The 18,086-nt window shown below is 43.8% G+C and overlaps 1 protein-coding gene across 9 annotated transcripts in view; it reads left to right on the top strand.

The window, feature by feature from the left end:
* Positions 1-16,268, top strand: part of Tenm3 (teneurin transmembrane protein 3) — a 608,309-nt gene extending 592,041 nt beyond the window's left edge. For all 9 annotated transcript variants that reach the window (XM_070016445.1, XM_070016443.1, XM_070016442.1 and 6 more), the window contains 4 exons: positions 4,180-4,476; positions 8,143-9,754; positions 12,871-13,001; positions 15,447-16,268. In XM_070016445.1, coding sequence (XP_069872546.1) covers positions 4,180-4,476; positions 8,143-9,754; positions 12,871-13,001; positions 15,447-16,199 — 2,793 coding nt within the window. In that variant the 3' untranslated portion in view covers positions 16,200-16,268. The remainder of the gene's footprint in view (positions 1-4,179; positions 4,477-8,142; positions 9,755-12,870; positions 13,002-15,446) is intronic.
* The last annotated feature ends 1,818 nt before the right edge of the window (positions 16,269-18,086 follow it).

The following is an 18,086-nucleotide window of genomic DNA, read 5'->3' as shown; positions in this document are numbered from 1 at the left end:
AGAAAAAAAAATTACTGCTTTCCCTTCTTGATAGCAAAGGAATGTTGTGATTAATTACCATCATAGACAGGATGATTAAAACTGGAGATCTTTACAGAGGAGTCCACAGTGATCACTTAGCCATATACAGCATTTGGGTTCATTTTTAGATCGCTAGAGATATAGCCATGATCGTGTGTGTGTGTGTGTGTGTGTGTGTGTGTGTGTGTGTGTGTGTGTGTGTATGCAGTACTGAGACTTGAACTCAGGATCCCATGCTTTCTAGGCAAATATTCTATTATGTGAGCCACACATATACACACACATGCTCCTTTTTTTTTTTTTTAGTGTTTTTTAAGATTGCTCAGGTTTTTGACATAGCCAGCCTCAGACCATGACCTTCCTACCTTCACCTCTCAAGCAGTTCAGGATCACATCACACTTATCACGCACTGATATTTTATTTTTCCTGAGACCATGCCTCAAACTCTATATCTGATGCTTTCACTCATTGGCTGGTGCTCTACCACCTGAGCCATACCTCAAACGCTTAATATTTTTATAATTTAAAATACTTATCAAAAGCCTCACTGGGACATGGATATAAAACACTAATATATAAAAGATATACAGGCAAAAGTGGCTCATACCTATAATTCTATACTCAGTAGGTTGAGACCTAAGGATGGAAGCCAACACAGGCAGGAAAGTCCATGAGACTCTTATCTCCAGTTAACCCCCAAAAGGCCAGAAGTGGAGCTGTAGTTCCAGTGGAAGAGCATTAGCCTTAAGCACAAAGGCTCAGGCACAGCTCCCAAGCCCTGAGTTCAAACCTAAAACCAGCATGAAAGAACCTTTTTTGTAATTTTAAAAATAGATGGAAAAGTTGCCATGATTTCTAAAAGTTTAAGATGGCCTAGAGTGCACATACATTTCATCTCTCATAGCTACATTTCATCTCTCCAAAGAAGGAAATCTGAACATGTTTAAGAGGGATACAGAAAAATCATCAGAGAGGTTAATTGTATTACTGAATAATAGTGGCTGATTTTTTGAAACAGAAAGAATAGTTAAAACCTTTCTGGACCTGGTAGAATACACCTGTAGTCTCTGCTACTCAAGAGACTCAGGCAGAGCCTAGGAACCTAGTAGTTTGAGCAACAAAGTGAGATGCTGTCTCAAAACAGCAGCCAGGAACCAGTGGCTCAGTAATCCTGACTACTCAGAGGTGAGATCTAGAGGATTAAGGTTTGAGGCCATCTGAAGCAAAAAAATTCACTGGGTTCTGTCTCTAAATAACCAGTCAAAAGCAGGGCTGGCAGTGTGGATCAAGTAACAAAGTGCCAGCCTAGCAAACTCAAGACCCTGAGTTCAAACCTTAATACTAAATAAAAAGGTTGTGGGGTGGTGGTGGCGGGGGGGGGGGGGGGGGGGAGGGGGAGGTTGTTTAGACTTATTTTCGAAATGGGAGGAGGGGAATCCATCTCCAACACAAAGTCATTACTTCAATACAAGAAAGGCACTGCATACAAAACTTGTCTGGATGAAAAGAAAAGCCACATCTCATAATGCTTCCAGATGCTTCCCTCTGGTGACATATTTGGTGCAGAGACTCACACAGCACCCACACTGATGACATTGTGTGCTTTTCATCTGGAGGAATTGGTGTCACATAGCCATATTAACAAACCAAAGAAGCAAAGCAGAGGTAGTATGACAGTGTCGTGTGAAAAGATGGGGTTCCGCTTTCAGACCTGTCTTTTCACCCTTCTCCCTACAGCAACTAATCACCCAGGATCTGCAGCCCACATAGTGTAGAGACAAAGGAGGCGGAAGGGCTAAAGAAAGCCTAAAGAATTGAAATACAAATTAAAGACAATGCAAAGTAAATGCAAACAGATGGGGCAAAAAGTGAGGGCCCCCATATCCATGGAAAACTCCACAGCCTGTCTTTCATGGTTATTTGTAACCCAGAATAGCCCAAGGAAATAAGAAAAAGGACAAACCCCAACATTTGGTGCTGGGGGTGGGGATTCTTGTATAACACAATGTGAGAAACCCAAGATCCCCGGTGGAACACTGAAAATTGTACAAAACATTTCCTTAAAGCATCAAAAAATATAACCTGAAACACCTGATTCTGCCTGTTATGAAGTTTGTTTTATATCAGCGCCTTCTGCAGCATTAAAATTGTGTGTGTGTGTGTGTGTGTGTGTGTGTGCATGTGCGCACGTGCATGTGTATAGCATTAGGTAGGAGCTTCTTTCCAAAATGCACAAAGCATTCTGCAAACTGAAACTCAGAAAGCTGCAAAAAATTCACACAAGGCAGGGAACAACTAATGTGCATGTGTCTGCATGGGAAATGGAAGCACAAAAAGCACCCAGCAGAATCCCAGAAAAATTACTGACAGACAGAGCCAAAGGGGTCTAGTCCAACCTCCTTATTTACAGATGAATGAAACAGATTCAAAGGGATTAAAAGGCCCAAGGCAAGCTCTTTCTATGCACCCTCAGGTTTGGAGATCAAGATTTTTGACTCCTAGATTCCTCCCTCCAAGACACACACACACACACACACACACACACACACACACACACACTCTCTCTCTCTCTCTCTCTCTCTCTCTCTCTCTCTCTCTCTCTCTCTCTCTCTCTCTCTCTCTCTCTCTCTCTCTCTCTCTCTCTCTCTCCTTTTTCTCCCTAATACATCCCATTTCTACTATGATAAAGTCCCCTCTCTTATCACCTAGATCTGAAAGAAAAACAATGAAAAGTTAAGATCTCCTAATTTCCACCCATGTCTCTTCCCTTTCTAGCTCTTTGTAAGTCATCTCATAGAACATTTTTTCCCCTCCAACATCATTTCTTTTAAGTTCTTGTTATACTTGTCCATGGATTTCGTAGCAACCTCCCTGAACAGCTAATTGGAAAAAATTAAGCTTAAGGAGGATTTTTGTGGAGGATGTGTTTAATATTAACTGTAAAATGCAAAGATGAGTTGTATCGCAGTTTTTTGCACAAATACAACTCATTCATTCCTGGAATCCTTAATCTACTCTCTTTCCCCACCTCCCAGTGCCACCACATTGGCAACCCTATTTCCACTGGGGTTTTGGCAAGGTTAAACCATACTCATACCCTATCCTGTATATCTAAGACTGATTGCTAGAGCTGTACGTTTTGAAGTCTCTAATTAGGCCACAGTCTTGTCAATTAAGGTTTTCCCACTTAATTTTTAACAATCCAAATGTTAATGAGCATGTTAGTACTGGTAAAATACCATCTCCATCAAGGTACTGTAGAAGACCAAAGAATGAACAGGCTATGGTCTCTGCCCTGCAGGACTCACAGGCTACGAACACTATAGACTATTTGTAAAGTAGAATTTAATCAGGGCCATATTTCCACTGCAATTACCAGTGTTGGCTCATGTACGCCTTGGATCACGGACAGATTTTTGTCAGAGATTCGGGACATGGCACATGGCCACCTAGAGAGCCTCTTACAACAACGTGGTACTACATTTGTAAATTAAGTACAACATTCAGGCCAGGGATATGAGAAAGTAAAGGACTTTAAAGTCTGTGCCAGTTACCCACATGTTATCAAAAAAGCATTCTCAAATATTATGACTTCTCAGCCCTGGGCTCAAAGCAATGATCATGTTTGTAACCTCCTGCTATTTAAGCTCATTAATAATTGACAGTAATGTGGGTTCCAACTTCTGCTTAACTGCTCTTCAAAGGGTTAGAGTCACATTTACCACTGTGTTTTATTTAATATAGCCATGATTAATTTACTAAGCAATTATTTTCCAGTGTCTTTCGGGGGAGGAGCTCTGAGTAATTTACATAGGTGTCAGGTTTATCACCTTTAGGTCTTCTGAAGAAAAAAAAAAGAAAACCCTTTAAGGCAAAAACATGGTGGTGGTATTCTCATTCGTTGTTTTGGTTTGCAAGATTTCAGTATAAAAAGGTTTTGTGCAAATGCCAGGCTTTCTGTTCCTAAAAATCTTTTAAAAGAGCAGTTAATCTACTGCCTCACATTTGTACCCAGGAAGGGACTAAATTAATTTGCTGACAAAGAGAATCAATCATCATAAATAACATTTAAACAATACTGGAGACTCTGAAGACTAATAAGTGGCTGGCATTAGAATAACATGATTTATTTGATCGTGTTGTTTATGTGTTAACAGGTTAATGGCAGAAATCTCCTTTCAGTTGACTTTGATCGCACAACAAAGACAGAGAAAATCTATGATGACCACCGTAAATTCCTCCTGAGGATCGCCTATGACACTTCAGGGCACCCGACGCTCTGGCTGCCAAGCAGCAAGCTGATGGCCGTCAATGTCACCTATTCATCCACAGGTCAAATTGCCAGCATCCAGAGAGGAACTACGAGTGAAAAAGTAGATTATGATGGACAGGGGAGGATTGTATCTCGAGTCTTTGCTGATGGTAAAACATGGAGCTACACTTACTTAGAAAAGGTATGTCTGAACACTGACGTTAAAAACAGGGCAGGGATGTTTAACAATTTTTTTTCCAGCCATCCCCAGAACACTACAAGAGGAGGGGGGAAAAAACAGTATCACGTGACTGAGTTCCATTTATTATTCTAAGTATCAATATGGCAGCCACAGCGGTGCAACCCTGATGAATTTCTACATTAGCAAAGTAGTTTTGCCTTAGTTAAGTTCTACTATCTGAGACCCTTTTAAGTGATTTATGCTGTAAACAAACAAGCACTAACATTATCCACCTGCCAAGCTTTATGCGTTGACAACATTCACAAATTAGACCTTGAGCTTGTAAGTCATTTGTAAATAATTTCTGTGCCGGCTCTTTCATTTAAGAAAGAGTCTTACATTAGCACAGTTAAAGCTGTCAGTGTTGCGTTGTTTCTGGCTGAGCTTCAACATAACCATGAAAAAAAGCACATAGGTCCTATTTATGCATTATTAACCAAAAGAGGTTGTTTTCTTAGAAAGTCACATTTCCTGATATATCGTGGCATCTCTCTTTTCTTTTACATGTAATAGATAAACATCATAACTTGGACTTTTTCCCATTTCTGAAAACTGTACACACTGCCAGAAATGAAGATTTAAAATTATCTATATGCAGACAGCTGAGCTATATGATAAGCAGCTTGATGTTTTCCCTGGGATCAAGAGGAATGGGTGAGGAAGAAAAGGAAGAAAATGAAAGAACTATCTCCCTGCAATTCTTTCCTGAAGAGATGGAATTGACCTAAATGGGGGCTGGGATGTAGCTCAGTGGTAGAGCACTTACCTAACATGCATCAGACTCTGGGTTCAATTCCCAGCACACACACAAAAAAAAGATATAATCCATCAAAGAGAATATTCATGGGATGCTTCCTTTGTCTTTGCAACAGAAATGACTCCATTTTGAGGTTTTGTATGTCTCAAATCTTAAAGCCCTCCACTACAAAGTGCACAGCAGCCTAAAGTTATAAACTCAACTCTTAACAGTGTCTGCCTCCACCCTTACATAGATCAGAAGTTACACACAGTAACCTCCATCATCCAAACAAAAATCACGCATGCATCCTTTCTGTGCTTACCTCTGCTCTACCCAACTCCTCCATCTGCACCTAAGCCCCTTCCACAAGAGCCTTCCTTCTAAGAACCAGTTCCAGATGCAGAGCTCGGTTCAGGGCACCACTAACCTTATAGCAGCCTCCAAACTCAAAAGTTTCCAGCAAGGACACCTCTGGCCAGTCTGCCCCCTTGCAAACCTACCTGTCTCCTCTCCTTAGAAGACCCTCACCCCAGAGACAATGGACTGCATCTGATCACTGAGAAAACTCACCACACACTACACATTGAGCTGTGCTGAGAAACCACAAGAATAAGGCCCTACACAAATACCTGTGTGGGAACAAATCTTGCCACCAGAGCAGCCCCAGGTGACTTTTCTAAGTAGAAAAGGAATAGATTGGAACAATTTTCCCAATCCAAACTTGAGTATATTGCAGGTAACAGTAACAGAAATATAAGAACCCAGACTCCAAAAACTAATAGCAGTGTTCCTAACATGGCTGCAAAAGGTTGAGAGGGAGCTAAGGAGTGTGATCATCGATAAGAGCCACCATTACAGAATGATAAAGGCAGTCATCAAGATCACTTTTGTGTATCTGCAAAGATCAGAGAAGCCAATGAGACCTTTGTCATGGTCTCTCCTCAGTCCCAAACTACTCCATTTCAAACTATTCTCTCCAAAACTATTTCATTTCCTTTCTAGGATAGACACGGTAAGCCAAAACTTTCTCATAACAAAACAAGTAATACTTCACTAACAACCATCAAATATCATGGTAAGTGACTGTAACATAACACAGGTAGCGATACATGCAAAAAGATCATGCAGTCTTCCCTTAGAGGGAACAACTCTCAGGGCATTTACTAACACTGATGTGTCAAGCCTTCTATCAGTGTGACAATATGCCAAGATAATGATCAACTTAGAAGAAGGAAAAGTTTGCATTGACTCTCACTTTCAGAGTTTGCAGTCATGGCCCCTTGGCTTTACGGAGGCTCTGTGGTGATACAGAATGCCATTAAAGGGAGCATGTGGAGAAAAAGCAAAAGGGGGAGAAAAGCATCCAGAGTCCCCTTCGGGAGCATGGTCCCAATGCCCTAACTTCCTTCTTAGAGGCCAACATTGAAAGGTTTTACAGCCTCCTAACAGTGCTATACATCAAACCATCAGCATATAGACTTCGGTGGACATTTCAGATACAAACCATAATAACCCACACTTTTTTTTTTAATGCCCTAGATGTGGCCACAGAGCAGATTCTTTAAGAGCCTAAGTTGTAAAAAACATTTTTGAAGATGGTGGGAAATGAAGAGAGCCTTGTTAGTGGGTATTTCCACATCAAAGACAAAGGATTAAGCCCCAGAGACCTTAAGTACCCTCCCAGTTCTTCCATCACTCTGCCTGATCTAACAAGGGGTAGGGAGGAACCACCATTCTCTGCACTATAACTCGGTCTCACCGAAGCCTCCTCAGGGTTCACCTCTCAGGTTGGCCATTTGTCTTTCTGTGGCTGACTGTCAAATAAAGCTTATTTTTATTTGTATGTTTATTTACATCATGATGTAACAACACCAAAGCCTGTGAAGGCCAGCACCATGACTATCACACCAGAGGTCCAAATCTGATTTGGTACCCACAAAAGGAAATATAAAAATGTAGTTTTTTATTTCAGTATAGACATCTGGTAAAGATAGGAATGGAAAAAGTGAGGGGAGGGAGGGTTTGGAGTTGTGACTCAAGTGGTAGAAACCTGCTCAGCTCAAGTAGTAGAAAGCAAGCATAAGCCAAGTGCGGTGGCTCACGCCTGTAATCCTAGCTACTCAGGAGGCTGCGATCTGAGGATCACTGTTCAAAGCCAGCCTGGACAGGAAAGTCCGTGAGACTCTTATCTCTGATAATACACTAGAAAACACACACACACACACACACACACACACACACACACAAATTTGCAGGAAAAAGTCATATCCTTAATTCAGTATTATTCTTTTTTACAGCTCTCATTCACCATGTGACTAATTTAGCAGCGTTTGCTGACATTGATGCTTTATGTACACATTGTCTATTTTTGCCTACTTCATCTCTTCTTCACAAAATATTTCAAATGCTTTGCTCCTCCCTCAAATACACAGGAAATTAAAGCATGATTTGAGTGTCTCTTCAATCAAATGAAGGGGGAGAGCCACCTACTAAATAATTGCTAACTGTGGATAGGATTGCCTTTCCCCTGTGCTATTTTCCCCTTGAAATATTATCTTTAAACAGCTTTGTTCATGCCTGTATTATGAGTTTATCCAAATCCATTGACAATCTGCTGGTTGGCCAAGAATGCCTGGAAAAAAGAATGGGACAATCATGACAAGTAGGACATTATGAATCTTGAGCCACTAATTGCAGAAGCCCTCACAATTAAGCATCCACGCAAATTAGGCAGGGAATCGTTAACAACATGTAAGGTCAAGGATAACTCAATTAAAATGAAAGCCATTTTCTCAGGCAGAATGTTTCTGTGTATTTGTGGTCAGTAAATCTGTGTTTGCTTCTCCCCACTCACAAACACCAGATAACCGTATGTCCTCTCTTGACAGTCCATGGTTCTTCTGCTTCATAGCCAGCGGCAGTACATCTTTGAATATGATATGTGGGACCGCCTATCTGCCATCACCATGCCCAGTGTGGCTCGCCATACCATGCAGACCATCCGGTCCATCGGCTACTACCGCAACATATACAACCCCCCCGAAAGCAATGCCTCCATCATCACTGACTACAACGAGGAAGGGCTGCTTCTGCAAACAGCTTTCCTGGGTACCAGCCGGAGGGTCTTATTCAAGTACAGACGGCAGACCAGGCTCTCAGAAATTTTATATGATAGCACAAGAGTCAGTTTTACCTATGATGAAACAGCGGGAGTTCTAAAAACAGTGAACCTCCAGAGTGATGGCTTTATTTGCACCATTCGGTACAGGCAAATTGGCCCCCTGATTGACAGACAGATTTTCCGCTTTAGTGAAGATGGGATGGTGAATGCCAGATTTGACTACAGTTATGACAACAGCTTTCGAGTGACCAGCATGCAGGGTGTCATCAATGAAACCCCTCTGCCCATTGATCTTTATCAGTTCGACGACATTTCTGGCAAAGTTGAGCAGTTTGGAAAATTTGGAGTGATATATTATGACATTAACCAGATCATTTCCACGGCTGTAATGACTTACACAAAGCACTTTGATGCTCATGGCCGCATCAAGGAAATTCAGTATGAGATATTCAGATCCCTCATGTACTGGATTACAATTCAATATGATAATATGGGTCGGGTAACCAAGAGAGAGATTAAAATAGGACCCTTTGCCAACACTACCAAATATGCTTATGAATATGATGTTGACGGACAGCTCCAAACCGTTTACCTAAATGAAAAGATCATGTGGCGTTACAACTACGACCTGAATGGAAACCTCCATTTATTGAACCCCAGCAACAGCGCACGGTTGACGCCTCTTCGCTATGACCTGCGAGACAGAATCACTCGCCTGGGTGATGTTCAGTATCGGTTGGATGAAGATGGTTTCCTACGTCAAAGAGGCACAGAGATCTTTGAGTACAGCTCCAAGGGGCTTCTGACTCGCGTCTACAGTAAAGGCAGTGGCTGGACTGTGATCTATCGCTATGATGGCCTGGGAAGGCGTGTCTCTACCAAAACTAGTCTAGGGCAGCACCTGCAGTTTTTTTATGCTGATCTAACTTATCCTACGAGGATCACTCACGTCTACAACCATTCGAGTTCAGAAATCACCTCCCTTTATTATGATCTCCAGGGACATCTTTTCGCCATGGAAATCAGTAGCGGGGATGAATTCTACATTGCCTCAGATAACACGGGGACACCACTGGCTGTTTTCAGTAGCAATGGACTTATGCTAAAACAGATTCAGTACACTGCATATGGTGAAATCTATTTTGACTCCAACATTGACTTTCAACTGGTCATTGGATTCCATGGTGGCTTATATGACCCGCTCACCAAATTAATCCACTTTGGAGAAAGAGACTATGACATTTTGGCAGGACGATGGACAACACCTGACATAGAAATCTGGAAAAGAATTGGGAAAGACCCAGCTCCTTTTAACCTGTATATGTTCAGGAATAATAACCCTGCAAGCAAGATCCACGATGTGAAAGACTACATCACAGGTAAACCTCTTGTATTTCTAAGTGCTAAATTACTGTAATCATTAGATGAATACACAAAGTCACTAGAATTGAACTGTTAAATGCAGTCATTTCTCTGAGCATTCTTAAACCACAAAGGGAAAAAGGAAACATAGTCACTTCTACACATTGCCTGCCAGTTGCCCAAGACCACTGTTTTTTTAAAATGACTTCTAATCTAGTCCTTTAAGAAAGAGAATTTATAGGGAGAAACAGAAAACAGTATACACAGAGTCCAAAAGTAGGAGCTCCAACCTCAATATCTCTCCTACAAGTTGTATGGGTTTATAGGCAACAGAACTTCTTTTGGGTCCAATTGCTGTATTGGTTACTTTTCAGTTACTGAAAGGTTTAAAAAAAAACTTGAATCATCAAATAATCATTTTATAAAGAGGAAAAGTATATTTTGGCTCAGTTTGCATGTGAAGTAGACCCCAGTGCTTTGGGGTTTGCGTCAAGGCAGCACGTTACAGGAAAAACACATGACAGAGAAAAGCTGTTCATTTTATCAGCCAGGAAGCAAAAAGGAAAGAGAACTAGATCGAGGTTCCTCAATCTCCTTCGAGGGCATGCCCCCAATGACCTAAAGACCTTCCGCAAGATCATACCTTTCAATGGTTCCATTACCATCCAATAGTACCACTCTGAGCACCAAGCCTTTAACACAGGAGCATTTAGGAGATAATCCAACTTCTCAGCTATAGCAGTTATCCTAACTGTAAAGTGTGGCAATACTCTATGGCATGGAATTCTGCATTAAATAGTAACTACTTTATAAATGTGTAATGAGGTGTTTACCCCACATACACACACACAGCCATCACCTCACCTAGAGACAATAATGGAGCAATTTCTCCATCAGTTCCTGAGTTCAGTGATCATGTTTCTGGTCTGTCTTTTTACACTACTGCCTTCATGGCCATTTAGCACAATTGTTGTCTGATAACACTACTGAATACACACCTGATTTCTCACCCAGATGAGGCAATTTTCAAGCTACAGATTCAGCATATGTGCGTGCTACTCTGTTCGTTTTGTAGGATTTAAAACCTCAGATCCCACTTCTGCAACCACAGAATGACCAGGATTTAAAACAAAGACAGGTCCTCACAGGCACTTCTGTTGTTCCCTTTCGTGAGCAGACTCTTTCCCCCTCTCCAACAATTCTAAATCCTCCTGCTTTCAACCATTGTTCCTGACTTATACTGATGTAACCTTTTACCACATTTGTATCTCCCAGAGGAAGGGTCATTTCTGTCTTCTTCGTTTGGTTCTGAAGGTTTTCTTCTTCGTTTTTGGCTTGTGTTTAATACTCATTCAGGCTGCCTCTTTTCTAGCTCAATGTTTGAGGCATACTCAGATGACAGATGTCTCCTTCAGTTCGCAGGACAATTCTTAAAGTACTGCCCCCTGTCCTTGTTACATCTGCTTCATACCTTTCCAGAATGCTTCAGGCTTTCCCTCCCTCTCCCCCATGTGAACCAACCTCCCTTCTTCCAGCATCTTGATTCAACAAGACCTTCAATTTTTTACCTATATTCAACAACATTTATTTTCATTTATTTTTTTTCAATGCATATCTGCATTCAGAGTCCTTAAGCAGACATTGCTCAAAGTATTGCCCTCAAGTCTTCAACACTTGAGAGAAAAAAAATTTCCCCAAAATCTAAGGCTTCATCTTGTATTTTCTTTTTTTTGGGGGGGTGGGGGGGTCCGGTCGTGGAGCCTGAACTCTGGGCCTGGGCGCTGTCCTTTAGCTCTTCAGCTCAAGGCTAGCGCTCTACCACTTGAGCCACAGCGCCACTTCCGGCTTTTTTCTTTTTGTTTATGTGGTGCTGAGGAATCAAACCCAGGGCCTCAGACATGCAAGGCAAGCACTCTACCACTGAGCCACCTTCCCAGCCCTCATCTTGTATTTTCTTATGTAAGCTTATATCCAGTCTCAAAAAGAAACAAATCTAAGTAATCCTTTCCAGCCTATCCTATGTGAACCACATGCGGATTTATATCTCCCCACCATCCTATTTAAGAGAGAGAATACCACTAGGTTGTAGCCATATGATGCCTGGACAAAGGACCTGCCAGCCTGGCAAAGGGGTGAGAGTTTGTGCCCTAGAGAAGGAAATAGGAAGCAAATGGCTCTCCATCATTCTGACAAGCAGTTTACCACTGGTTATTTAAAGGGTGTTGACAGGGACTGACTGAAGGGCTGGACAGCCCACAGTTCCTGAATGCATCCTCTCCTAGCAACGTGGACGGCAGGGAATGCCGGAGCAGCATTTTCTGAAAAACATCAAAAGAGAGATGGAACAGCATAAAATATATTAGGTGAAATGCAATTTCAAATTTTCCAGCAATGTGCTTAATATATAAAATAATCTACACCCAACTGTACTCATAAAGCTGCAAGCCTGCTGAGTAGTTCTATAACATTATAACCTCCAGAATAGAATAAAAGCCTTATTTGGAGCTTAATGGCTTTCAGAGTCACGTGGCAATATTTTAAAATACTATTTTAAAGCTTTCCAGGTTCTCTCCCCAAAAGTTTCTCTCCACCTGTGCACAGTGAGCCTTTGAAGTCAGAAGTGATGGTAATCAGAGCTTCTGAGCCCTTAGCCCGTCTTGTCAGCCTTTCACACTAAGAATCAAATGCTCATTTTCGTACTCTCAATTTAGGGTTTACATGAATAGAAAATGAGTTGTGAAATCCTATCTTTGAGCACTCACTTCTGCTAACACACAAGTTCTACTTAATACCAATCTTCACTAACTACAAAACAACTTCCGTTGGTTGTCTACAACTATGTCTAGGATGTTCTGCATTTGTATTGTATCCCTGTATTCCACAAGTACTGTATCCCTGTATCCCACAAGTTCTTGTGTCAGTTTATCCAGTCTGAGGAACTATCAGTCTCCATTTGCTACAGCATTTACACAAATTCCACCCTTGAGGTTATTGTTTCTTCTAACATTACAGGTTTGAAATGGAAGGAGGAAGATTATTTGTGAAATGGGAGTGGGGCTAAGGCTAAGGATTTACATATTGGAGAGCACAAAACAAACTGTAACACCTTTCATTTTGAACTTTCTTGTCCTAGATGTTAACAGCTGGCTGGTGACATTTGGCTTCCATCTGCACAATGCTATTCCTGGATTCCCCGTGCCCAAATTTGATCTCACAGAACCTTCTTACGAACTTGTGAAGAGTCAGCAGTGGGATGATGTGCCGGTAAGAAACAAAAGGCAAAACTATGGAAAAGTGATAAGAGTCTTGTTCAGCCACCTTTTATCAAACTACTCTTGTCAATACTGTACCAAAGACAATTTTCCTTTTCTCTTTCCTTCATTTTACCTTTCTGGGGGAAGGAAAACCAACACTTCCTGTATGTTTCTGTTCGGCAAACCAAGGGTCTGTTAAACAGGTTTAAATCTGTTTTTAGCAATGCTAATAAAAACATAGAAAGGCATTATCCAAAGGTAATAAAATGCAGCAGCTCATTTTTTAGTGCTAGGTTTCTACAGAGAACCCCATGAAGGTACATTTATGACAGTAGAGACCTGCAGGCAGAGAGATAATAAACAGGAGAGCAGGAGATTCGTATTACAAATTAGCAGCCCACAAACAGGCCATAGAGTTCAGCTTCTCTAAAAATATTAACAATGTTTCATGGGGAGGGGGGGAATGTCCTCTGGTAAAACTCTACCTACAACCAAGTGTTTATGGAATTTTCCTGGAAATAACAGACCAGGGGCCTGTACCTATTGGGGGAAACAAGAGACAAACGGAATATTGCAAAGTCAAAGCTGCCATGTAAGAAAGGGGCACTTTAAATTTCCATCATTCAGAGATCAGAACGGTATGCACAACAAAACAGAAGGTTTTTCTGGCTTAAAGCAAGAATAATTAGAGATCCAAAAACTAGGTTACCCATAATGATAAGGAGAAAAGTACAGAGTTACCTAGAGAGATTAATCCCCCCTGCTTGAGCAATTTCCTATAACTCCAACAAATACAAAGAGAAAAATAACCATGAGGAAAACACACAATGTATACCAAAAAAAAGCGCAGATACAGATTGCCTGGTACAGCTTTCATATTTAATGTAACATGTTTTTCAGATGTCATCCTTATCTTTCAGAAGAAAAACCCACCAAATTTCTCGTGTCTGGGAGCCATTTAAATGTTTCTACTCATAAATACACCTACAATGATAAAAGGCCATGAAGACATACTGAAGTTCCCTCGCACACTTGAACATGCACATCCTAATTGCGTGTGTCTTTCCAGCATGGCTGAAAACACTTAAATCTAACAATACAAATAGACTTGGATACATCCCCTCCCCCGCAAGGCACCTTTTAGTATGATTCAAGTTCTCTATCAAGAGAAATGTTCAGAAAAAAAAAAAAAAAGACAAGTTAGGGAATCCCCGGCAAGGACACTGAGCCTGTCCCAAGTGAAGAAAAACAAATGCTTCTCTCTGTGCTGTAAATGAAACAGATGTTTCCATTTGGGGAAACACTGGCCTGACAAACATCTGCTCTACAAAATGGCTGCGTTAAGATGCCCCCAATTTAAAACGTTTGCCAAACGGAGATAGTCCAGGATCCCTCAACTTTCTAAAACATCCTTGTCATTAGGAACGAATACAGCTGCCCCGAGCTCCACTCCGCCCTATGCATTTCACTCCTGCGATCTTCTGAAAAACTGTCTACCAGGAGATTAGGCAGGGTGGACTTACACTAGAGCACGAGCATTTCAAAGCATATACAAAGTACAGCCCCAGCCTTTCCAACCCCTCTGTTGCATCCCGTGCTGTCTCTTCCTTGACGCCTTCCTTAGAGAAAGCTGCTGCCAGGGAAGGCTGGGTTTCCGACGCCCCAGCGGGCTTTAAAAGGAGCATGGAGGAGTTGCAGGAGGAAAGCTAAAGGCATATATATGTGGCCCACATTAGAAACTTACACACGCACACTAGTTCCATAACAGAGTTCCTTGAACCACTTGCAAATACATCCCCACCAGGAAGACACGTTGAGGGAAGAGGATGGGTTGTGTTGTTTTGTTGTTACTGAAACGCTTTTACTGCTATTATGAAGGTGATATGCTGTGGTGGTTTTAATGGCCGCCTGGGCCTCCTCCTCCATCCCCGGGCCTCCTCCTCCTCCACCATCCCCGGGCCTCCTCCTCCACCCTCAGGCCTCCTCCTCCACCATCCCCGGGCCTCCTCCTCCACCCTCAGGCCTCCTCCTCCACCATCCCCGGGCCTCCTCCACCTCCACCCCCGGGCCTCCTCCTCCTCCACCCCTGGGCCTCCTCCTCCTCCTCCACCCCCGGGCCTCCTCCTCCTCCACCCCCGGGCCTCCTCCTCCTCCACCCCCGGGCCTCCTCCTCCTCCACCCCCGGGCCTCCTCCTCCATCCCCGGGCCTCCTCCTCCTCCACCCCCGGGCCTCCTCCTCCTCCTCCACCCCCGGGCCTCCTCCTCCTCCTCCTCCACCCCCGGGCCTCCTCCTCCTCCTCCTCCACCCCGGGGCCTCCTCCTCCTCCTCCACCCCCGGGCCTCTCCTTCTGGCGCCGGCCGGGGACGGCCTCGTTCGGGAAGCCTGGCTTTCCGGCAATCGGACGTTGTCCCTCTTTCAACCATCCCCCCCCCGTGTTGTGTTTTCGCCTTTCAGCCCATTTTCGGGGTGCAGCAGCAAGTGGCCCGGCAAGCCAAGGCCTTCCTGTCGCTGGGGAGGATGGCGGAGGTGCAGGTGCGGCGCAGGGGCGGTGGCGCGCCGTCCTGGCTGTGGTTCGCCACCGTCAAGTCGCTCATCGGCAAGGGCGTCATGCTGGCCGTGAGCCAGGGCCGCGTGCAGACCAACGTGCTCAACATCGCCAACGAGGACTGCATCAAGGTGGCGGCCGTGCTCAACAACGCCTTCTACCTGGAGAACCTGCACTTCACCATCGAGGGCAAGGACACGCACTACTTCATCAAGACCACCACGCCCGAGAGCGACCTGGGCACGCTGCGGCTGACGAGCGGCCGCAAGGCGCTGGAGAACGGCATCAACGTGACCGTGTCGCAGTCCACCACGGTGGTCAACGGCAGGACTCGCAGGTTCGCCGACGTGGAGATGCAGTTCGGCGCGCTGGCGCTGCACGTGCGCTACGGCATGACGCTGGACGAGGAGAAGGCGCGTATCCTGGAGCAGGCGCGGCAGCGCGCGCTCTCGCGGGCCTGGGCGCGCGAGCAGCAGCGCGTGCGCGACGGCGAGGAGGGCGCGCGCCTGTGGACGGAGGGCGAGAAGCGGCAGCTGCTGAGCGCCGGCAAGGTGCAGGGCTACGACGGGTACTACGTACTCTCGGTGGAGCAGTACCCCGAGCTGGCCGACAGCGCCAACAACATCCAGTTCCTCCGGCAAAGCGAGATCGGCAAGAGGTAACCCCTGCGCCTGCGCGCGCCGGGCTGCGGCGGGGACCCCCGCCCCCCCACCCCCCCAAGGGGACCAAACCGGTTCTGCTGCAGTTTCCCTTGAGCCTAAACCACGCCCCCTTTGCTCAGATTTGATTTGGGGGTGGGGGTTGTTTTTGTTCTTTTTTGGGAGGGGGGTTGTTTTTCTGTAGCACAAATCCGAATGGGACTCTCGGAACACAGAAGAGCCTTCAGGAGACTGACACTGCTATTAACTATATAAATAGATGTGTATCTATACAGACATGCGCGCGCGCACACACACACACACACACACACACACACACACACACACAGGACAAAGACAACTTTTCTTTCTTTTTCTGAATGACCTTAAAGGTGATCGGCTTTAAAGATAATATGTTTACATAGGCGTCGCGCTGCACTCAAGTTGGACTGAAAGTATTCCAAGGGGGAAAAAATCATCATCATCATCATCATACAAGGAAGGATAAAGAGGCCTCCACATTGTGCTCTGGGCCCCTCTGAGGCACTGTAATTAACAAAGGTTCAAAACAACAACAGTGGCAGACAGTGTTTCCCAATAGTACCGAATGGTCGACCTGTGCTTACAGGAAAATAGTCTTTCTGCATAGGGTGTGATAGATAGATATATAGATTATATATATATATATATATATACATATATATATATATGTTCATTTTAAATGTGGGGCAAAGTTACTGTTGATAAACAAACAACCCAACTGCTTCCCTGTGCTGCATTGTAAAAGGACAACGGCACAAACGACTTGTGTTTCAGCGGGGATTTAATCATGGGTTTTACAATACTAATGTGGTTTGCCTTGGGAAAACACACACACACACACACACACACACACACACACAAAACTGGCGAATAGAATCCTTGTCACTGATAAGCAAAGGAAACCCTGATTTTTTTGTAAATTATGTGAGACAAGTTGTTTATGGATTTTTATATGAATTACAATTTACTGTACATCAAATATTAGTCTCAGAGGAGTTAATTTATGTAAAGTGTTTAAAAAGTTTATACTTAAAAATAAAACGATAAAAACATGTGAACTGTGTGCTTTTTTTAAAAAAAAAGGGATTGCACCTTTTGTTATCTGTTATAGCTGTACAGTATAACTTATTATATTGTAGAGATATAACAACTTATGCCTATAATGTCCAGAAGTGTTCATATTTTTGTATTAGGTTGAAAATAAAATGTGCAAATTTCTATCACTAGACAATAGGACAGTGAAATCCTAAATAGGTGGTGAAACAACTCCCCCTTCTCTTCCTTCTCCTTCATCAAGCCAGTGTCCTGGACCATTGTCAACTAAGAGGCACCCTAGATAACCGAGGCTGGAGGAATGTAATGGAAGATGGGGGGGAGATAAGGAGGAGGGGTTCTCTGGCCCTCTCTTAGCCCTAGAAGTCAGTGGGGAGTTGACATAATGAACCACAGGGTTTTACTGTTATATTATTCTTCCCTGATGGAGGAAAGAGACTGCATCAGATGCTCGGGAAATGTTTGCCGGAAGGAAAGGATCTGATGTCATGGTGACCGTTAAATGTTGGTTGAAAGATCTAGAAAAGATAGACGAAACCCAGCAATGGTGAGCAAGCCAGAGAAGCCAATCAGAATCACTTTGCTGGTCTTGGATTTGGACCCTCCAACCAGAAAGAAAGACCAAAATAAAGGGGGTGGGGGAGAGGGACCCAGAAGCTCCTGTAGCCCAATAACCCAATCAATCGTCTTGGGTAGGGGCTGTCTAGCATGGCGGCCTGGGCTCATCCCAGAGAAGCCAGAGGCGGTAGCCCCAGCAGAAGGAAACTGACAGCACCTCCTGCCAGCTCACATGCCGGGCCACCAGGCTGCCCTCTG

This window comes from Dipodomys merriami, unplaced genomic scaffold, assembly GCF_024711535.1.
Source record: "Dipodomys merriami isolate MVZ:Mamm:240054 unplaced genomic scaffold, mDipMer1.0.p SCAF_12, whole genome shotgun sequence".
Taxonomy (NCBI): Eukaryota; Metazoa; Chordata; class Mammalia; order Rodentia; family Heteromyidae; genus Dipodomys; species Dipodomys merriami.
This window is presented reverse-complemented; position numbering and strand designations above follow the sequence as displayed.